General features: G+C 41.1%; 1 protein-coding gene across 8 annotated transcripts in view; it reads left to right on the plus strand.

Annotated features, from left to right (window-relative positions):
• The first annotated feature begins 1,489 nt into the window (after positions 1 to 1,489).
• The window catches only part of dcdc2c (doublecortin domain containing 2C), a 93,139-nt gene continuing 71,224 nt past the window's right edge, over positions 1,490 to 23,404 (plus strand). For 3 of the 8 annotated variants that reach the window (XM_029460918.1, XM_029460917.1, XM_029460923.1), the window contains exons 1-10: positions 1,490 to 1,998; positions 2,523 to 2,571; positions 2,872 to 2,948; positions 3,161 to 3,292; positions 3,754 to 3,909; positions 4,033 to 4,081; positions 7,733 to 7,862; positions 9,494 to 9,594; positions 10,102 to 10,230; positions 10,477 to 10,566. In XM_029460918.1, the coding sequence (XP_029316778.1) occupies positions 1,718 to 1,998; positions 2,523 to 2,571; positions 2,872 to 2,948; positions 3,161 to 3,292; positions 3,754 to 3,909; positions 4,033 to 4,081; positions 7,733 to 7,862; positions 9,494 to 9,594; positions 10,102 to 10,230; positions 10,477 to 10,566 (1,194 nt within the window). In that variant the 5' untranslated portion in view covers positions 1,490 to 1,717. Of the gene's footprint in view, positions 1,999 to 2,522; positions 2,572 to 2,871; positions 2,949 to 3,160; positions 3,293 to 3,753; positions 3,910 to 4,032; positions 4,082 to 7,732; positions 7,863 to 9,493; positions 9,595 to 10,101; positions 10,231 to 10,476; positions 10,567 to 11,546; positions 11,614 to 13,169; positions 13,240 to 15,280; positions 15,336 to 16,535; positions 16,664 to 23,404 lie in introns of those variants that run through there. The other 5 variants (XM_029460922.1, XM_029460921.1, XM_029460924.1 and 2 more) reach the window with 5 other exon arrangements.

Below are 23,404 nucleotides of genomic sequence, written 5' to 3' on the forward strand. Positions count from 1 at the left end.
GTTAATTTTAATAAATTTACACATGTGCTTTTCCTACACTAAAATATATTTTGTAAAAACAGGTTTTTTTTCCTGTTTAAAAGATGTATAAACATACTGTATCTTTCTTACGCTAAAAATGAACTTGTATGTTATTTGTTATGGCAAATTTATTTGGATTATTTGTTGGAGATCTTTCTATATTAATATTTCTTTGGGAAGAATTTTGAAATCTATTTTAAGCAATAAATTAAATATGAGGATGTGGACTAAACAGACGATACTGAGTTTAATTAACACTGACAGTTTGGCAGTGACATGTATATTATTTAAAAATAATGTATTCTGTAAACACAAGAGTTTAAAATAATAATTAATTAACTACACTTGGTAACAATATGACAGCACAGTGTTTGCTGAATGAGAAAACACTGTGTGATTAATAGAAGTTGTCTTACAGCCCTTGCTGCTATTGTTTTTTTAGGATGGGCATCCCAGCTGAGATGATATCCTATTGAGTCTCTCTAAGAAGAGGAATTTGAATATGCATAATATAGTTCTCTTAATAAAGCACAGCACCAAGTCCCTCAAGAAATGCATGATTAATGCTGAGATGAATTACGCATTTAATTGACCAGGAGTTGTCTGGCATAAACCAATTAGGTGCCATTGTTGGTGCAATCTCTGGTTACCTTTGTGGTAAACAATTTGGACAGCTCTGTCTAACAGTGGACAGGCGGATAATCTGTGGTGAAAAAATGGCCTGCAAATGGGAGATATGGCTACAGTGCATGAAAATGAGAATAAACACACCCTGCATCTGGTGTTATATCCACTATTATAGCCACCATGGAAATATATTTTCATACTATAGTAGTGAGGTGTTAGCTTGTGCGTGTAACACATGGATTACATTTAAATTGAACTTGTTTTCCAGTTAACAGAATCAAGTAAACAATTGGAAAGGCAAACAAGTGAAGCAACAGTAGTGCTGTCAACAAGTCACCTTTTAGTTTTTGGTAAATGCGTAAAGAAAAAAGAGGTAAAGGGGGGGAAAGTTATGCAAACTGAATAAGCGTTGTCGGTCCATGTTGGTGTGCATCAATGGCTCTTGTCAATATCCCCGACCACATATAGGTGGACAGCCTCCTGAACATATACAGTACAAAGTAGCTTGGAGACAAATTAAACAAATGGTGACGTTTAAAATCCAATAAGATAAAAAAAAAGGAGTTGTGGGTGTAAACATGAGCCAATATTGGATTCCAACTGGAGGTCCCTCACTGTGTTTAAATGTAAGATGTAGTAGGGCAGTAGTTTGCTTAATATGTTTATAATATATGGTATTAGGCGTGTTGCTGCACATTTGCACTGTGTTGTACGTCCCCAAATGGTCAAAATAATCTAATTTATATAATTATTTTAAACACAACAGAGCTGAAGTAGATGTGATCCGAATGAGAAATAACAGATACATTTCCCCCTGCTGGTTGCCTTGGAAACACTTGAGTTTTGGAATCAAACACGTTAGCTTCACACTGAAGGAGAAACTAGGCGGTGGATTGGTTTCTTGATGCTACACCTCTCAAGTGGAAGAATTGGTTTCCATATCAGATGCTATCTCCAGTTACGTCTCAGGAGGCTCAACACGCCTGCCAGTGACACATGTACTTTTGTCACCAAGCGGCATTATTGTTGGTTTGTTTAAACTGCCTCTGTTAGCAAACTAACGTGAAGCATGCCGGACACAGCGTTGAGAGGTGACCCGCCGCCGACCAAAACTGTAATTGTCTACAAGAACGGAGACGCTTTCTTTCCCGGAAGAAAAATAGTTGTGAACCCGCGACATTTGTCAACCTTTGACAATTTTTTGACCTCCTTGACCAGAGGGGTCGAGGCTCCTCACGCCGTGAGGAAGCTGTACACTCCCAGAGAGGGCCACAGAGTTCAGCATTTGGACGACTTGAAGCATGGGAGTGTGTATGTTGCAGCTGGAAATGAGCAGTTCAAAAAGCTGGAGTAGGTACCATGCTGAAAAGTGTGTGTGTGTGTGAGTGTGTGTGTGAGTGTGTGGTGGGGGGGTTAGCCTATAGCAGGGAGGTTACTGTAACCGAGGACCGTTTCCATCCGGGGCCCGAAGAGGGGGAATTATTTTATGGCAGTAAGCTAGCGACTGTAACGTTTCCGTAATGATTTCTTCTTTTGTTGGGGGAGCGTTTTACTGTTAACAGCACTTAAAACATTTCTCCATTTTTCAATAGCCTACACACGCATATATTTCTTCAGTGAAGTCTAAACTCGGGTTTGCAGTCTACTGTTGCGGTTTAATGTGCTGGTATTCTTATAGTCTTGTTAGCATGTTTGTTGTTGGTACTTTTTAATTTAACCTTCAGCTGTAAACCCAGTATTTTATATTAATTAGTATTATCAGGTCTAGAGAGGTCTTCCAGCTATCTTTATAGACCATCTAGCTGTGTAGGTGTCACATGTAGCACCTGAAGCCTGGGTTTGAGTAATTAACATGATATTTTAATGCCCTCCAGCTATTGTGAGATAACAACCAAGAAACCACAGAGTAAGAAAAAAGAACAGGTAAGACACACTTTGAGTGTTTGATCAGCTGTACTGAAACTTACTAAGTCCAGCCTTTATTTCAGGTGCTATATTATGTGTATACCATGATAAGGAGCTTTCTTTAGTGGGAGGTTGCTGAAGCATAAACACAGGCATCTAAAAGTGGTCTGAATGGCAATAATTGGAACCAAACCGTGATCATAAGCACAAAAGTCATGTTATCACACATAATGTTAGAGTTTGAGTCAGACACATAAAAATGCCTATTCCTTATTCACCACTGGGCCATTTTCTGACCGCTAGTTTTTAAATGTTCAGATCCGACCTGTTGTTCACAGCAGATTGGTGGTTTCTGCACGCTGGAAGAGAACTACAGATGAGTCTTGCACAATAAAGTGAGTATTGATTTTAAGCCAGATGGATACGAAGTCAACCAAAAAAGGAGATTGTCCTTTGCTGTGTCATGTAGTATGTAGAGAATGTCTGTTAAATAAATAATAATAATAATAATAATAATAAATGTTGTTTTTTTTTCCCAGTTTCCTTTTTTTTTTAGCAATCAAATGGTTATTTCTTTATGTCTTTGTGTTTTTGTTGTGTTTCATAGTGTATTTACCAACGGAGAGGTCTTGGTTGGTCCAGCTCGAATACGGATCCCAAAGTATACTCTTAGAAGCTGGGAAAATGTTTTAGCCATGGTGACAGAGAAAGTGCGTCTTCGCACTGGTGCTGTGTACAGGTGATGTCCATCAATTATATTATGAACCCGTATAGTTTTAAATGAGCCATTTGCCAGTGAGGGCAAGCAAATGTACAACCTGTATTTCTTTCTGTTTTTCAGAAAATAGGATCCAACTCTAAAGAATACATGTTTTTTGTATTTTTGGTTTGATTCTCTGTAGACTATCAGCTGCTCAAAAATAGATTGGGTAAATATGATAAGTGGAGGCTTTCCAGTTAGTTTAAATGCAGCAACATTTAGCTGAGTGGAAGGATTTTTCTAATTAATTAGTGATTAGGACCATGTCTGGTTGTGATGTGCTCTCAGGAGTTAATCCAAAACTGCTTGTTAAGATTTTTAATAATATGCTAATATTACGTTTAACCACTCAAACAATGTTTGAGGCATCTGAGTCTCATTTAATACCCAAAACACTTGATATTTATAGGAATAGTTGAATTCTTTATTTGAGTTCTCAGGCTTTGCACATTAGATGGACGTCCTGTCTGCGGTCCCACTGAACTGGAGAACAACCAGTACTATGTCGCAGTTGGTACAGAGAAGTTTAAAGCTGTCCCATATGGTCACTGTGACCGTTTCAGGGATTTAATAAGGGAAAACAACGTGACCGAAGGGTATGACACCTAAGATCTTTGTTACATGAAATTATTTTTATCTACATAGTTTAAAAAAAACATGCAAACCATATTTTGAAAAAATAAGTGTTTTAATTTTGGTATCCCTTTTTTCTCTCTTAGCCAAGACACCCTGCCTGCTATTAGAAAGACAGGACTTCCAAAGCGTGTGGTGAGTACTATTGCGTCAGAGTTGGATGCAGTTTGCCATCTGGTTGAGCACTTTCTCCCGACATGCTCAATTGTATTGCTGTAACACCTTTTAGTAGTATCACAGTTGAAAAGCGTATCTTTGCACACACAGCATTTCAATTAACATTTCCCATGTGCAGAGACTTGTTGTGGGGGTGCAATTCGTTATGAAACAGCGCTATCATCAATCACTGTCTGCGGGAGGCATTGAGTTACCTTTGCTTTTCACTTTGATGGGTAATCCCCACAGAGAAAGGCTGGCCCACTTGATCAAGTGCAGTGAGCCTCATAGACAGATCATATGCACCAGGGGGACTTCACTGACTGAAAAAAATAAAAATAAAAATCTCTTATTCAAACCAGAACCGGGACAATTTGTATTGTGATTAAGTAGACAGTGAAGTGCTTTGAATCCATATGAGGATTGCGCTGCTGTGGGCCCGAGATGAACACCAAATCACAGGGTAAAGATGAGAACATGCCCACTCAGCAAGTTGAGGTGGAGATGGGGGGGGGGCTGTGGAGGGGGGCCTGTGAGAGATGTGTCTGACATCTGATTTTTCTAACCATGAAATATGACAATGCTGTGGCAGATGCCAATTTTTTTACAGATGGAGAAAAATGTCCTGTGCCTTGTCTCTAGCTGTATCTGCGGTAGACTACCTTTTTATATTCAGAGATACGGTGGATATCAGTAAACTGTTAGAATATGTTAAGAAAATATTTAAAATCTACCACTCTGTTATGAAACTTTGCTTAACTGAGGTTCAGTCTTTAGGAACATTTCAATCAACACGGTTAAGACTATAGCCTTTGCTATTTCCCACAGCGCCATGAGGTGGAGACAGAGACAGAGCTATGACTGTTTTGCATTCACCAGCTCGTTGTAGTATTAAGTATTCAATGGACATGAAGCTGCCGCATTTTACTCCCTTTGCCTCCATGTCTGAACTCATGAATTTATAAACATGATTTGACCAGTTTAAGAAGGACCCTTTTAAAAGGGGAAATATACATGTGACAAAAATTGCCTGCTCTGTCTTGATCTGTCAGCTGTTTATCTTACTGATTACACATACATTTATAGGGTCATGTCTGTCATTAATTTCAGTTTGACCTCACAAAACAACAGCAGTCTGGTTGGAAATGCCTGTAAAAAGATCCTTTTAAACATGCACACTGAAGCTGTGTAAAATATAACCTTGTTTTTGCAACCTCGCCGTACGGGAACGGTGTCTGTCCTGTCTGCACCGGCGGCGGAGCGTTTCTGCGCCGCTGAATGGGACATCTGGTCTGGAGCAACCACTGAAGTCTAAACTGACTGCTCTGCACAGTGTATTGTTGAAACTCTCCAGCACACCATGTTCCCATCGGGAGCAAGCATATATGCTGAGTTAGGTGTTCACAGACATGATGAGGTAGAAACTTTTGAGGTAGACGTCGCATAAAGAGAAGATTAATAGGGGGGGGGAGAGGAATGCAATGAAAAAAAAAGAGAATAATGATGTGCATCAAAGCAAAGTATTTTCATATTATAGTGATAATAATGAGCAGTGCAGTTGTGCTTCACATGTACTTCACACGGAGTGTCCTGTGAAAATGGCCAAGAAAGGCTGACTAAACCTTTTAATAGCTGCACTGCCTGACATCAGCGATGACTTGCTGCTGCTGCTCTCCATTTCTCCGCTGTTTCTGGATGATGTCATTGGTGAGTGGAAGTAGCAATGCCCCGTGGAAAAACTATACCCTCTCACTGCTGCCAGCATGTCTGCTCACTGAGGAGTGGCTCCTACTGATACCACAGCCAGTTTGGCTGGAGGCTGGTCGGTCCAATTGGTTGGGACCCCCGTTTTCCCCTGGCTATCATATCACAGCGTCCTCTTGTTGACTCCTGTCTCTGCCACTTGAGAGGGCTACAGATTATTTGCCGCTCGGTCCCCCTGAGTCCCCTTCACACTAACTTTAGCACTCTCTTCCTCTCTCTTGGTCTCTCTCTCTGGGGCCTCCTGATACACACAGTTGTCTGCTCCCACAGGACACAGTGCTGTAGATATGTAATGCAGAACGAGAGGCGAGATGACCTCAGCTTTTCCACTGCTGGGTTTCCAGTTGCGCTGCTACTTGTACTGTACTCTGCTGGCTCTGCGGCGGCCCTCGTCCTCTGCTTTCCCCTCCCCGAGCGTGACAGTCTTGATTTAACTTTGTTGATTTAAATAAGATCTATTTACATCTCAGCACCAGGCTGTAAACATGGAAAACAAGCTGTTACATTTTTGATTGCCCAGATGTATTTTGATTTTGAACTTTATGGCGAAGTTGTTCCACATCACTCACAGACGAATCGAGGTTGTGAAACTGAATTAAAAGCTTACAACTGCAACAGTGCCACTGCTCGTCTGTCTTTGATATCTTGTGGTTATGTGGACACTGCAGCGGAGTGTGAACTCTGTTTCAACTCTCTTTCACTGAACGTACCAGGCAAACTTCACTCTGCTTTTGTTGTTTTATTTCTCTCCCTCGGCCCACCAACGGCTGTTGAAATTCAAAAGAATATCAACAGACTTTGCCTCCACATTAAAGAAAGCAAACAAGTGAAGAAACAACACTGCTATTCCCCAGGGGCCATGTTAGTGAGCTTACAAACACCATTGCCAGAAGTGTATTCTGGTGGAAGCCTGAGATCACTACAATATCCCCCGAGCCAGCCCAGGGATCCAGCCAGGTAGCTGCAGTAAAGAGCACTGTAGCTGAAAAGAAACATTAAGTCTGCTCTATCCCGCTCTGTGTCTGTGTCTCTGTAAGGGAGACATACCTCACCTTGCTACCTACAGAGGGGATGAGGAGCCTGTGAGGAGAAAATTGCCTTTTGTGGAAGCATTAATTCAGATGTGTACCCTGCTGTCTGAACCTCTCTCTCTCTCTCTCTCTCTCTCTCTGCTCTCTCTCTCTCTCTCTCTCTCTCTCTCTCTCTCTCTCTCTCTCTCTCTCTCTCTCTCTCTCTCTCTCTCTCTCTCTCTCTCTCCTCTCTCTCTCTCTCTCTCTCTCTCTCTCTCTCTCTCTCTCTCTCTCTCTCTCTCTCTCTCTTCCACTCCTCCACTCTACCACCATGCAACTAAGTCCCAAGCCTATTTTTTTTTTGTCCCTCCCCTCTCTATCAATAACCTTCTGCTGTCTATTGCTGAAGAATAAGTTATTCCCTACGACTCCCTCCCTTTCCCTTTAAGCTTGTTTGGATTTTCATTGTTTGATCTGGCTTGATAAATAAGACAAATGCAGTTAGAAATTCATGGCTGCCCCATTTCATCAATAAATGATTAGTTTGCCACGCTCCCTAGTGATTGATAGGTTGTGCACGGGATGTATTGGAACCAGATGAATTCAATACAGTAGGAGTCACGGGGGAGCCACAAAGCATATCAGCTCATGAAAAATTGAGGTCAATGGAAAATGTAAAAAAGAGAGGAGAGAGGAGAAGCAAGTTTTGCCCCGATGCGTTTTGTCGCTTTTTTTTTTTTTCTTCTTCCTCTTTACAAAACAACAGCAAAAAGTCGATGATGAATCACAGAGAAATGTGAGGAAATATGCCTTAATCTGTGCCCCTGTTTCCTTTCTCTTTTGTCTCTTCATGTAGTTTGCTCACACAGGCTTTAGAGAGGACCTTGAGCACACAGCCAGGGGCCAGATGAAGAAACAAGCCAAACCAGAGAGATCCAAACAACGGAGGCAGGTGTCCAGAAACCCAGTTCTCTTCTCAACAGGAGGTACGCAGAGCTATAGAAATACCCCCCCCCCCCCCGCTCCCCCTTATAGTGTTTTTTTCCCTGCAGAACTTCTTTTCTCACAAAGATGATATGAAGAATCCTGTTGGCTTTTAAATGCATATGTACAGTATATACGGTATGTGTGTGAGGCATGTGCACCGTTAGCTGTTCTTCTGTGTGTGCACGTGATGAGTTTAGGAAACATAGATACAAACTAACATTTGGCAAGTGAAGGAGCTTTCTTCAGTTCTTTTTAACCTGTTCTTTTAAGTCCAAACAGAACCCAGCTCCCTGCTCTTTGAAAGAAACACCAGTCTTTTCTGTGAATATTAAACAGTACAAGACTTCAAACACCATCAAGAGGGTTTAAATCATAGATGAATTCAATCAGGCCATTTTGTTGAATATGTATCCAGAAAGCCTTGTTAACTATGTGGGGGGAAAACAAAATGCTCTAATTTTCTCCTGATGTGGAGATCAGAATGCTAATAAGTTATTCATCACAAATACCGCCGACGAAAGATCGTAAAAGTGACAAAATACTCCTTTTTAGAATGATGGGTTTAAAGATTATAGCGGTTGCGCTGTTTGAAAATAATTCTGCGTTTATCATTAAGACACAGTAATTGTGTGTTTGCGCTCCAATTTAATCAGTTGTTGTTGTTGTTTGATTTACCATCTGTGCACAGTTATACAGTGACTCAATGGGAAAGACTCCTTTACTGTATCACATATAACATGGCATTATATGGTAGCATAGGTGGGCTAATTGTCACAATCTCTGGTTGTTTAAGATTACATTTTCTCCCGTTGTCCTCATGATGCTGCTGCTGTTTGTAGCGAGGCCACAGTGCAGTTCCCTGGCCACATTTGAACACTCGATCTTCCCTATAGGAACTGTTTCCTCCCACAAAACACATTACTAAAGGCCCAATAGTTAAAAGATTTATTTCACAAGCCTAATCTAGAACAGGATCAGAGCTTCGGGCAGCAGATTTCTTCCTAACTGGAGTGAGTTCAGAAAGAGATCGAAAAGTGATTCCACTTTCACTTCCAACTGCTTGAAAAACATAATTAAGTCTACATATGTTGCAGCTGTATAATTGCATCTTTGAGCTATTAACCACATGCATTTTTCTATACTCTTTCTTATCACTGATTAATCTACCATGCTTTGTTATTTATTATTTAGATTAAATTACTTAAGGCTATTGGAAGTATATTCTAGCTCAATAGTGTGTTTAATTATTCACATTCCACCCCCTGTCCGGCAGCCGCAGACAAAAAAGGAGTTTGTTTACAAGGAAAAACAGTGTGACATTGCCATATGAGCTATTCCCCACATGCATCAAGAGCAACCTGTCACTGTCAGGAACTAACCCCGGACTGAAAGTTCACGCTGGATGGCCATATTTGTGGCAGGGCAGCTGTGGCCCTTTCGTCTATGGGACCACTCTAAATAAATAAATGGCTCGACAGCAACATTGATCTCTTGTGAAGTTGAACAGGAGAGGCAAAGGGAGAGGGCAGTGAGGGATGGAGGGGTATAGAGAGGGAGAGAATGAGTGTGCAGAAGAATGAGACGGTGACTGCCAGCCGATGAGGTAATTGTGATTAATCCCTTTTCTTAGAGGGCAGCGTGTTCAATGCACAAAACAAAAGAAGTGAGATGGCAGGAGCAGCGGAGGTGCAGGAAGAGCGGCAGTTAAAGGTGGACCTGCCTATTGATCAGGTAAAGCACAGCCCCGTACAGCACTGCAACCTGATGAGGTCTTTAGCATACAATCTTTGAACAGCTTGGTGCTATTTATCTGACAGGAAATAAGAATTGATTCCAGTGTAAAAATACTATTATCAACATCACCATAAATAAACTTTGGCCACCTATTGCTACTAATTGTACACATATTTTAGAGCTTGTTGTCAGTGAAGACAAACAGAAGTATTAAAAGTCAATCATCACAACAAGCTCAGTCGGGATGGATGCACACGTGTCTGCTGCTAAAGCATCCTCTCCCTATTTTCCTCCTTTTACCTTTCTGTGTGTTTTTGTTCGCTTCGAAAATAATTGAGAATATTCTTCTAGTGCAGCATAACATCCTGTTGTGCTCAGAATAAGACTCACGGATGCTCAGTAGAACAAGCTGCACAAATATATAAATATTTAGCCAAATCAATACAGCAGCACAGCACAGTACAGTGTGAGCCAAGGGGGATCTTGTTTTCTCCCGCCCTGCAGGTTGAGGCCAAGACAGTTGACGAGGAGTACAAAGATGGAAGTTGTTCTGCGAGTCCCTGCAAGGCCTCCCTCCATGATTCAGACAGCTTGTGTCTGCCGAGGTCTCCGTCTGCAGCTTCCAGGAAGAATGTAAGTACCCTTATTATGAGTTTCATGTAGTTACTATTTCACGCTTAGTTCATCTTTACTTTATTGTTATGTCCCAATTTTTTCATTTGCTTTTGGATTAGGTCGCATAAAAACGGTCTAACCAGCAATTACAGTGATCACCATTTCCATAATTGCAAGAGCTTCACATAGACCTGCTTCCAGCAACTATACTTTTGTCTAATTTGTGTTTGTGTGTAACCTGTCTCCATGGTTCTCCCTGTGTAGCGCGTTTACCAGCGCAGACCTTCGAGGCAAGGAGTCACCGGCACAGTGTGCAGTGCTGCTAGTGGAGACACGGGATTAAAGACACCTGAGGTACAACTTCATGTAGCATTGTAGAGTTTATAGAGCTTAGCTGTAGCCACAGATACTCTATGTATCACAGCATCAGGCTTAGAAAAATACATACAAGTGTGCATTTGTGATTAGAGCGGAGCCCCGGTAACAGTATGCGGTCGTTTTTGATGTCTGCCCTCCACTCTGGTGATTGTGTACATTCCCAGTGATGAAGTAGGGCTGAGCTGTGTATACAGATGTTTTTGCATGGATCTGTGGTTCCTAGAAATTACACTCATTTAAATACACTTATTTTTGCTCTAATAATCCTCGAGGGACAGCAATATGAAGCAGTGTAACGGTGATGAATGCACACAATAGTTGGGTGATATTACTATTCCAAGCAATTACATTCGGCTTTGAAATGAGAAGATATTGAGTCTTATTTAAGCAATCAATAACCTTGAACTATTTTTGTTTTAATGAAAACTATAATATCAAGCAGTGGCAATTACACCATAGGGGAATGTTTTGGTGTGGTGATGGTTTTGCTGCCGTATGCACTTTTGCAATAAAGATATTCTTATCGGGTTAATTATTGACTTCTGGGGGCCAGTTATGACCCCAGCTAAAGACCTCATCAATAGCTTAATTCATTACTTATCACTTACAGTCGTACAGAAATGTTGCTGATTCAGATTGGCTATGGATCGCGAGGAAAGACCATTAGATAATGAAAAATAATAATAATAATAATCCGTGGTACAGACTCAGCTACTTTTTGCAATAATCTTCTCGCTAAGCAGAGTTTTGAGTTGTCAGGTAATGAAGAGTGACATAAGGAGAAGGTAGGATTTGTCTCTCCAGGTGAAAACCTTCTGCCAGAACACATATGAAGCAGCTGAATCCAATTTACACTAGAATTGATCAAATTGTATCAAGTTTAAAGGTCATTTAACCCTAAACTGTGGAGAGTTACACTACACATCATAAAGGCCTCTTTGTTTGTTTTTTATCAGACCATTATCAACTTTGCGCCGTATATTCATAAAAGCTGCCAACAGACCAGAAACAATGATGCCGCAGGTGAGACGTACCAAACTTAAAGTCTACCCACCATTGATGCATACTCCTATTTTCCCTTTGAGGCCAAACAGACTGTCGCCGTCTCGTCGTCGGCAACCTCATCATTTAGAGGGCTGTGAATAATAATGAGGGATAACTGCACTGCTATGACTCATACTTTGAGCTGAGTTCGGACAGATTTCCTCCCACTCCGGCGCTCATGTGCTCACGAAATGCACCGCGTACTATATGTGCATGTATATAGCAGATATTGATGACCAAATTCAATTACATGATTACATTTTCAGCCCAAGCTTTAAATGATTTATCGCATTGAATTTAAATAGTGAATACATTTACAGACAGTACACCGGTGAGGCAGTTGTGTGTTGCGTGTGCTATTGACCTGTGTGGTCCAGGCCAAATAAAGAATAACGAGATTCAGCATCTCTGCCAAGTGGAGATGTCCGCTGGGAGTGAAGGCGGGCTATCTCAGTGGAAGAGAGCGAAGGATGGCGGGCTGGAGCCTGGTGCACATTTATCAAAGCTTTTCTTATAATCACTTGACTGACTTTTGTTGGGCTTTCTGAAGGTTGGGTTTTCCTTTAGAGTGCACTCTGTTAAGGAGTTGATTGATTTCATGAGGGGGGGGGGGGGGGGGACTCTGTCTATGTTGTAGATGTCATACACGTTGAGGAAATGTGGACAAGGGTAGGTTTGTACTCACTGGTGCGGTATTGTGTTTACAACTATCATTTGTTTTGATTTAACACTATCGGCTGATTTATCAACCAGTGAGCTAAGCATTTTTTCATAATTAATATTGTTAGAAATGCCAATATGACGAGGGATGTTTGATCAATTGTCTTCCTCTTCTTAAGAATTTTGTGATAAAGAATCGGATCATTATTGAGCGCTGCATTGATCCATTCCTTTCCTTTTCCAATGCAAGTCCATTTCATTTGTCTTTCAGCTGTTTTCCCGTGCTCCTATTCCCCGAAGCTTAGGTTAGCCATTTCAAAGGCCTTATTCTCCCTATGCAAGGTCAACTATAATCAACTCTAGACAATGTCACCGTCTTGTATTTCCAGAGAGCCAGGCAGAGGAAGACGACTCCTCTGGGCTTTTAAGGACCTACTGCATTATACCATTCAATTACTGTTCATTAGACAGTGTACAGCCATTAATCAGACGGAGATGTTCTGCTAGTCCTCAGCGGGGGGACAATGAACTGGGGAAATTTATTCTGGTTTCCTGTCTGGGCCACTGTTTAGTGGTAAAGAGAGAGATGACACTTTGGAATGCGTTGAAGCTTTCAGCACAGAGCACATCCTAAACTGAGCTGCTACTCCACTTTCTGTATCGGTTTTCAAGAGAAGTTCTCTGCTCCGTGCAGCCTTGTCTTTGAATTTTTAAGAAACATAGGCTTTGTCAGAGATTTACTGCATATGCGGGAGAGTATTACGAATCTGATATATCACTAAAAGGGGAGAAAGCTGACAGATTTACCGATTAGAGCTGCATATGCATTGAATATGACTAGATGATGATATGAGAAACTGATTTATGTTTTCCAGGAGGCTAGAAAGAGGGAGGTGTGTTCCAGGCTCGGCAGAATACGGTCACGGGTGTCCCGCTTTTTCAAGGGTAGGTTCATCAAAGCATAAAGCCTGGTAGTAGCTCACTGGCAGCAGCGGCGGCGCCCGCGTTCCCCTCCGAAGCACCTAATGCACCCATAAAGAGACCACTAATACACTCTGCATTACCAGTTCCTCCCTCACATTGCATGTCACCGGATCCACAACCACCTCTCAACATCTGGGAGAGCTTTACGCCATTCTTTATGGAGACCATCTGGTTGAGTGGGTTTCGTGCCTCCCCAATCTCAGATGACTTATTCTAGTATTAAAGGCACCTGCACATCAAGGTGTGCCACGCTGAGAGCCTGGGATTATTCACTACTCTTTATATTTCCCGTGTCGTTTGTAATTTGGAACCACTCAGACAGAATGAGAGGTATATGTACCTTGTTACTATGAAAATCCATTTTATTTAGAATTGCATGGTCTGACTTTTATTTGATTGATCTAGAGAAGAACACATTTGACAAAAACACAAAATAAGTGCTATACACATTTGATTATGGGGAAGAAAAAAAAAAAGATAACATAGTTTTAAAACACAAACCAAAGCAATGATGTGAACTTGACGTTCTCCTTTGTTGGGGGGAATATGCCTTTCAGCTGGTTCAGGCAATTTCATTGTAATTGCTGACAAAACATAGGCTTTGGCACTGAGGCATCCTCAATTGTTCCTTGGGAAAATTCCAAAGGTGGCTAAATGGAACGAGATGTGAATCCCCGCACGTGGTTATCACCGTCTGCCCTTCAATCGGAGGTTCGCCCTGTCAGTGTGACACCGGGAGAATTGCTGCATCCTGCGCTAACAGCAGGCTTCCTGCTTTACTCACGTGTCATCCATGCTATCATAAAAGTACACAAATACATGTACAGGCCCATGTGGAGAGTTAGCTAACAGTCGGCACTTCACAGCATGTGTTTTTTTTCCTCGTACACGTGTGCATGGTTGTTACGTTCGTACATGTATTCTCTTTCAATTATCCTCATATTGATAGCACTAGAGGTTGAGATGCGGCCTCGTACAATCTAGCACTGGCTGTGATTTCCCTGCAGAATATCAATGGACACTGCAGAGGGCACTTGAAATAAATCACAGCATATTATTGCTCGCACACTCCAGACCGACATACTCGTTTTCTCCTGTCCCTATTGCATTATATTGTTGTTGCAGTTTATGAATGGTTCTGCATCATTCATGCCTCACGTTCCCTAACCGTCACCGTGGATCTGCAGATGACACAGATGCAAAGCTTAACAGGAGACTCGGAGCTGGAGTGGAGGGAAGTGTGATGTGAAAGGAAATGCGAGCGATCTCTAACAAAATCAAACCTGCCCCGACACCTGCTTTGCATCAAAATGTCAATATCTGGGCCAGTTTTTATCCTTGAAAGGAATGTGTCAGCTGAGTAAAAATAGGAGGCCTTTTTCTAAACGCAAATCTACCATCAAAGTGCCTCCACTGCCTCCTTCATATACTTTAACAGGGCTAATTCCATCTCCACTTCCATGTATGAAAAGCGAGAGATACTACTGGGTTCAGTTTGGGTGGAGATTCTCCTTCAAAAGTTACCGGCACCATGTACAATGGCCTTGTAATTTACGAGAACTGTTAGGGCCTCTGACAGAAGTTGTAAAGCATCGTGACTGATTGGGTAGATATGAGATGTGTGCAGTCATGGCATATTGTCGCCTATACGTGCGCAAGACATGCAGGGAGTTGCATGGCTTGCTCTGTCACAGATAAATTACTCCACACAGTCAAATTAAGTTGTTGTAAATCACCTTGCGGACCCGAGACTAGTCCTGAGTGACGACCTTTACGCCTATTTGACTTTAAGTCTTATTTATGTTAATCACATCTGTATTATACTGACAGTTAAATTGTGTCATATCCTAAAAGGTCATTGTTTTGCAGTGCACTTTTTTGACAGGGACAGAAAAACACACTGGTTTTGTTTGGTGTAAGAAGTCTAGGAAAGGATGGTTTGACTCGTGAATGTTTACGCATATACACATTTCTTTCTTTTTCTTTTGTCTTTTTGTTGCAGGAAAAATGAAACATTAACATTCATTGCTTTGATCTGCATGACATTCGTTCAAAAGGTATGTACTATACAACACATATAATTCGTTAACTTGCAATCTCAAATAGCTCAAACACAATGCAGAGTGCCGTAGCTCTCCATATAGATGAAGCACAGAAGGGTTTAATCAACCATGTGTGGGGATACAGCATGTTCCATGTTATTACTACAAGTTGTGAGCATTACAGATGCTCGGTGTGGATATTAAGTTCTGATGAAACCCCTCCACAAAGAAGCCTCATGATCTGTACGACACTAAAGCACTCGCGTGTTCTATGGATGTTAGTCCACTAAAATACATGTTATGATAGAGAATACATATTTATCCTCTGCTTCATTCACTCATCCTTGTCGAGCAAATGGTATCCTTGGGGACGGCTCCGCTGAGGGAGAATGAGCCTTTGTTAACTACAGTAAAGTTGAGAGAAAATGCATGCTTTTATTCTCATTCATCATATACATGTCATGAAAGGCCTTCAAAAGATGGCAGCTCCCAACAGCCATATGTATCTTTCTTTTTTAAAAGTACATATTACATGGTGAAAAATAATAAGTTCCAAAGGACCCTGTGTTGAAAATCATTGTGATGTGAGAAAGGCGTCCACGTGTGATCTCCGCTGCACTCGGCACGACAGGCTCTGTGAAGTGCGCCACTGCCCAGTTACACATTAGCTTTGATTGCCAGTTTGTCCTGTGCGTAGCGTGTAGCTTTGAACTGCGTCTCGAGATGAAAGCCAACCTTGCCCACAGTGTGTCCACTGTAGACCGCTGCTGTTGCTTATTTGCTTCAGGCAACATCAAGGGCTTTGGGACTATTTCATTTTCCTATAGTTCTTCACCATGCTAGGATGAGCATTATGTATAATTTATCATACAATACATCCCGAGACGGCAGCCCGTCTCGACTTCATTTGAATTTAATGCCTCTTCTTTCTTCTTTCGTTGAGTGTGGTCAATGTATGACACCATTAAGGTATGTCTTTGTCGTGTCCAGCAGATAAACTTTGATATTAGTGGTGCCCATGGTGAGAGCATTACCACTCAGTGCTTATCTCTCTCTCTCTCTCTCTCTCTCTCTCTCTCTCTCTCTCTCTCTCTCTCTCTCTCTCTCTCTCTCTCTCTCTCTCTCTCTCTCTCTCTCTCTCTCTCTCTCTCTCTCTCTCTCTCTCTCTCTCTCTCTCTCTCTCCTTCTCTCTCTCTCCTTCCTCTACGGCCACAGACTACAGTGTCAGACTGATAAGGACCAGACGTCCTCGTTCTCTTCTGTCTCCAGAAGGCAGCTGCTCATGTATAAGATGAAACAGTGTTATAAACCAAATAAAAATGTCTTGCCTCTTGACAGCCCCACCGTGAATGTATGGCCTCTTATTTCAGTGAATATATTGCATAATTATGTATGGTTATGAATATTACATGGAGCCTCACACTGAGTGCATGGTAAGATGCCTAATTGCGGAGTTTAATAATTAAGAAGCAAAGGTCCTGAGCGGGTTTTGTGAGAAGCACTTTTGATAAATTATTTTTTGCAGTTTTCTGATGAATTATTTTGGGGTCTTGTGTCTAATCAGCAGGCATAGTGAACGGCGTAACTGCTCTTGAGAGAGACTTATCTTCCCATGGAGAGGAATTACTATGCTGATTAAATCCACTGAAATCAACTAATAACTTAATGATATTGGAGTGGATCAAAAGAATGAATCATCGCCTCTCATAGCGATGGCTACGACGAACACAAGGGTACAGTGAGGGGTGGAATGAGGGCCGTTGCCGTTGACCTCGGGGCACAGATTTAATATTTCTGTGTAACACGAGGGAGAGAGTGTGTGTGTGTGTGTGTGATGGTATGTAGTCCTATTGAGCACAATGCAGTCATGCTTTACTTTATACTTCATATGAAGTGCTTCAAGGAAGAAAAAAAAGTCCAGACAAGAAATAATAAACTAGATCTCCCTCAATTACTGCCAAAGCCACTCGACTACAGCACTATTGCTACTGCCGCTTCTTCCTCTCCAGCGTGTACCATAACTGAGTCGCCCACACAGAAATATTGCTCCCTAGTAGTTATGTATTCAGTTCTAGTGCACTTAGCATACAGAAAAGTTTAAAGCTTGACCTCGGTTTTGTGTCGAAATAAATTTGAAAATGAATAAAACAGGCCTGTCTGCATGTTACTTCAACTATAGAACATGATGTATTCTTCCATAAAAGCTAATGGCTGTAATGCAGAAAATAAGAATCATTGACCCACTTGAAAGCGGTTCTTTGTCACGCTGTGACAGTGCGGAAGTTAGTTCACCACAACCATAGGATCAAACGCAGGGTAAAAGCTGCGTTCCCTCCTACAAAATGCATGTTGGTCTAGCACTTATGAAATGTAGTCGAGCTGCTTTTCGCAAGACCAGCACAAATATGTGAATAATTGATTGATATTGATGCGAGGATCACCTTGGTGTATCCAGTAGTTGTTTGGTTTTGAAGTCTCCTGTGGAGGGCAGGAGCCTGGCCATCTGTCAACAACACGTCAGGCGTCTCACACGGCGGGCACTCTGACCGGCTCAAACGCTTCAGTAAGCAGCCCGACAATTGTTCTCAATGTGACGTCAACTCAGCCATTCTGCTCCGAGAGGAGGCTTGAAGCTAAAGTGTTTTAGGTGTGTTTGAGTTCGGGGGAAATAATGGACTCATACGGTCCTAATTCTGTTGTCTTGCGGTGATATGATTGCACTGATTATAAATGAGGGATTGGAGTGTGCAGTGCACTTTATATGACTCAATATATAGTCAATGCATAGTATATACGCTATATGCTTTTTAACCTTTATCCAGGTAAATTTACCACACAGACAATAGTCAATATAGTCGATTTGTAGGTGCAATCAAAAACAAATCAAGAAAATAATAATATAATAATATATATATATATATATATAGAAATTTGCATTTTTATATATTTATTTATTTTGTTTGAAGTTCATTATCTACATGAAAAAAGCTTGAGCTCAAACTTGACCTTTGACCCTTATTCGTAAGTTAAAGATGCAAAGAAATAGGGGCACAGTATTTCACCATACATACAATCTAAATTCATCAATCATCAAAACAACTAGAGTATAAACCTGTTTATATTTGAATTGTAGTAATTTGTCATAGTCATTGTATTGTAATGTTTAGCGTATTATAGTGTGTTCTTTATATTGTGTATTGTATACTGTGTATGTGTTACTCCTGTGTCAGTCAGTTCATTCCACCAGACTGCTGAAACTCTGAGAGTCGGTCTTAATATCACTGCTATCTTATAATCTTCACGTGGGGCTTAGACATGTGTGTTCACTGTGGCACTGGGGGTGTACGGTCCGTGTAACGTTACGTTTTGATAGTTTGTATGTTGGCTTAGGTCCGTGGCGGCAGAGACGAGCGAACGTATCCGGCTGATGGAACGCTGGGTCTGACATGTGTAACGGCAGCAACAGAAAGTTTGAAGATCCGGCAGAGACTCTGCTGAATCAGTTTTTAAGCTAACAGAGGATCTGTCCGTCTCCCGTCTCTCTCGCACACTCTGCTCCCGGCGCAGCAGCCTCATGGCAGCGGTGCGGACGAGGCGATGCTGCGAGTCCTTTTCTTGTTTCTGCCACTTTGGATTTAATGAAAACAAACTATCAAAACATTCAGGGATCATGGATGTAATGTTGACGAGCCCTGAGTCTGCCCGAGTCAGGCAGCTGTACTTCTTCTCCCTCTGGTCTGAGGGCAGACTGGAGCTGCACTGACTCACTGTTCATCCTGGACATTACGGGCCGGAACTGTCAGTTAGATGCTTTATTTCAGTAGATATACACATAGACGTCTTTAACTTAACGTCAACACTGTTACCTCTTTACATTCTGTTGATAATATTAGTTATCTAAATTAAAATTCTGGCATATTTTACACATTGAACCTTTAAGGTACTCTTCCTCTGCGTTGTCTGCAAAATAATATGGGGTCATGCCGAGACAAAAGACATTAATGATTACAGGAATCAATACACTGTTTGATATTAATTATTTTTAATGAAACTTTAATTAATGTTATTTTATTTTGTATGATTTATAAACATCGTGAGCTGCTTTTGCCAGCTGGATGTTTGTTTGTCCTGGTTGCTTTGAACTCGGTTCTGATTGCATATGGGAGCAGTTTTCTAGTACTGTCTCTTAGCTTACGTTACATTTGCTTGCGCTAGCTATTCATTTCTGCTATAATCTGCTAATCTATTTTCAGCATTCTCTTACCCGTTTCTGGATATTATCCTTTTAAATCCCTTTTCAGCAACATCGTCCCTCAGGAGTGGGTCTTTTTTCATAAATGTCCAGACTAGAACAACAACATGTTCGCTCTTTATACAGTCTGCATTAATGTATGACGTTTGTCTGTGGAATGCTTTAGTGTGTGACATAGAATACAGAAGCAAATAATTTAAGCACGGGGAAACAGTAACCTCATGCGTGGGTAAACAAAGCATTCTAGGCTCCACTAAAGCCAGAGGACCTTAAGTGAAGTTTGTAGACACATTGCAACACGGGACACACGGGATATGTGTCCACATGATAGAGCAGGTTGTTATTGTGGTAAAAAAAAAGTCAGAAAGTCTTTCTATGACCAAACTGAAGTTAAGGTCGTTTGCCTTTTGTTGGGCTATTGGACAGCTTTTGTTCAGTTGATTTGAGGTTTCAGGTTCGGTGCTTATTATGGAGCTTTTATGGGGCACTCTCAGTCACAGCCTGAATAGGACAAAAGTGCCTGTGAACTTTTGTATGTTGTGTAAGTGAAAGGAAAATTGTCGAAGGTCATTTTATATAGCGGTCTCCACATGTATCGAGCCTCCTCGCAGGCAAGATGGACAGGTGGTGTTACAAAAAGACCTTTCTGCCACTGACATCATCCAGAGCCACCAGGAGGCCACTTTTCTCTCTCTCTCTCTCTCTCTCTCTCTCTCTCTCTCTCTCTCTCTCTCTCTCTCTCTCTCTCTCTCTCTCTCTCTCTCTCTCTCTCTCTCTCTCTCTCTCTCTCTCTCTCTCTCACACTCTCACACTCTGTTCCAGCCTGGTAGCTGCCCACCGCCTGAAGCTAATGGCTGGAAGCACAGCTAAAAGCTCTCAGTGTGATAAGGTAATGTGGAGTCAGAGAGAGAGAGAGAGTGTGGGGTGGGGGCAAGAGTGCTGTATCAGTGAGACCATATATACTGATTATACAGTGATGAGGAAATGGTCTAAAAATAAAAACAAATGGAGAATGCTACATGATATCACTGCACCCAGATTGCTGACGGCAGTGTTTGCAGTCAGATCCAGATGGTTATGAACAGGGATGAACGGCGGGAGCAGAGACTTATTGCTGTCCTCTAAAACTGACCTTCCTAATGTCGTGCTTGGGAAAAAAAACAAAAGAGAGTAGCAATCTGTTTTTGCAAATACATAATGAAGTATGAACAAAAGTGTGCATGTTAAATTGAAAAAAACGATCTAAGCTTTAAAGGTAAATTTGACTTAGTTGACTTGTTAGCTATTATGTCGCAATGTCCACTTTTGAACGCCTGATAATGATCACAGTATCATGAGAGAGAAATTCATAGCGTGCTTATGTCATTTGTTCAGCGTTCACTGTCTGCAGATGGTGCCACCGGTCTAGATTACTGTTAAACCATCCGCTCCCTTCTGTCTACTCTCACCTTGTCTTCACTCATTTGCTCATCTGCAGCTCGTGTCCACCTAACACACACGCGTACTCATTTGTTTATTTTTCAGTTTCTTCCCTACTGCTTCCTTTCCTTTCCCCCTCTTACTTCCTCTCTTTCTCTCTCCACCCCCTCGTTTTCCTTTATCTGTTCCCAGACTGGCTTGTCCTTAGTAAGATGGATGTGCGCATTCCCAGGGCAGATGGCCCTGTTGTTACTCTGTGTACCCGGCTCACACTTTAACACTCGGCCTGCTTGTCTGGCCTGACGGGCCATTGCCTGGGGAAAGGAATCTACTTCTACACTGTGCAGCAAACATGTGTGTTGCGCAGCTAACCGCATGGGTGCTCGCACCTTTTTTGTAGAAGAGTAGACTCAGGCAGACTGTGTGCCAAAATACACAGATGGGTTCTTTCTTTAAGGATCACACATTTTGTTGTAGAAACGATTCAATATACATACATTAATTTACATAGTCAGTCATTTATTTTGTTGACATTTACATGTGTATACATTGTGATATTTATTTTATTTCAGAAGCTTTCAGAAGCTTTTTAAAATGTAATTCTTGCTAGAAAAGAAGATTTTCAGCCCATGCAACTCTATATTCATGTCCATATCAAGTTAAGGTTCTAGATTTTCTCACACAAATTAATTATATCAAACCAACAAGGTTCGACTAATTTCAAAGATTCCTCCAATTGTGGGCAAGAAATGTGACATTTCTTTAAAGTAATCCATTCAGGGCCATCCTCATAAACTCCTAAAGTCAGGAAATACAAAATGAGAAGGCCATACTTAACAGGTATATTAAGTATATGTACTATATATATACATTAAGTATATATATTTATGTGTGTATATATATATGTATGTATGTATCCAGTATACATGTGTGTGTATATATATATGTATGCATGTATACATGTATGTATGTTTATATATATATGTATGTATATACAGTATGTATATGTCTTTATATATGTATGTATATATATGTATGTTTATATATATATATATATATATATATCTGACATATATATATGTAATATATATACATATATGTATGTACTTTTATAACAGCTATTATATAATATATAATATAAACATATATACTGTATATGCCTTTTTCTGCTTACCCTGAGTTGGGCCCTCATGCTGGCTTCTTTGAACAGATTAACTGCATGAAACTTTCTGTTTAATAATACTTCCATACTGCATGCCTTTTTCAATTACAGTAAAGCATTGTGATTGTTTTTTAACAAAGACCTGTGTTTTTGCATACATGTTCTGCATGTGTTCAACCTCCTACCAAATAACTACCTTTGATTGGGCACCGTTTTGCATGACGGCAACCTGTGCCTTTTTGATGGATTCGTTCCATTTCATTGCCATGATAAACTTTTATAACAGCTATCATTTACTGGCAGCATGCACGGACCTCTTTAGGAGATCTGTGCTTGATTTCTACACAGTGATATAAGGATGATAAATCACTGGGTGCACATAAATTATATCAGTGAAATCACATGCGGAATAGGCCTTTTGTGTGGACATATGTAAATCCAGCCAGCGATGTTCGGCTATGCGAAATTGCAGTCTTTATCTACCCTCTAACCATACAATTTCTTTCATTTCAATCTCAGCACGCAATTGGAATATTGTCCCTTAGCTGCTCCTATCATATGTAATGAATGTGCTGCCCCAAAGGTGAAAGCCATAATTGATTAAAAACCATAATGTTTTTCCACGCCTCAGTGTAGTCAGTGATAAGGATATCTGTGATGTGCGAGTAGGTGTCCTCAATGTGTGTTTGTGTGTGCATCTGTACGTCTGTGTGGACATGACGGGACATCAAAGTCGTGTGCTCTGTGGCTCTGTTTCATCCTGGCTAATGAAGACGCTGTGAGTGTGCTTCTGGGTCACAGTGGGAACATTCACAGCGAGGTCACTTCAAAGGCGGGATAATGACGGATTAAGTCTAAATCATGGCAGCGCTTTAGTCGCTGTCTCACATCTAGCTTGTCGCTTTGCATTTTATTAACAAATCATCGCAATATGATCTGGTAAAAATGTGCCTACGTTAATTTCCCTTGTCCATCTTACTCTGGGCAAATCCTCTACATCCAGATTAGTGGATCGTGGTGGGCAGAGTTGTGGGCCTTTTTATAAACCCTTGATGGCTATGAAATATTCTTTCATTAGTGTCCATATATCTCCCCATGTATTCATGTTTTAATGCACTGCCCTCTCTGCAGTTCCTTATTGCTTTGTGTTGCGTCCATGACAGTGATACAGCTTTTCATTTATGGTAGCCCTACAGCTCGCAAGCAAGATATTCTATCCTTGGCTAGTTCTGTTCTGCATTTAAAATGAAC

The sequence above is a fragment of the Cottoperca gobio genome, chromosome 22 (assembly GCF_900634415.1).
Source record: "Cottoperca gobio chromosome 22, fCotGob3.1, whole genome shotgun sequence".
NCBI lineage: Eukaryota > Metazoa > Chordata > Actinopteri > Perciformes > Bovichtidae > Cottoperca > Cottoperca gobio.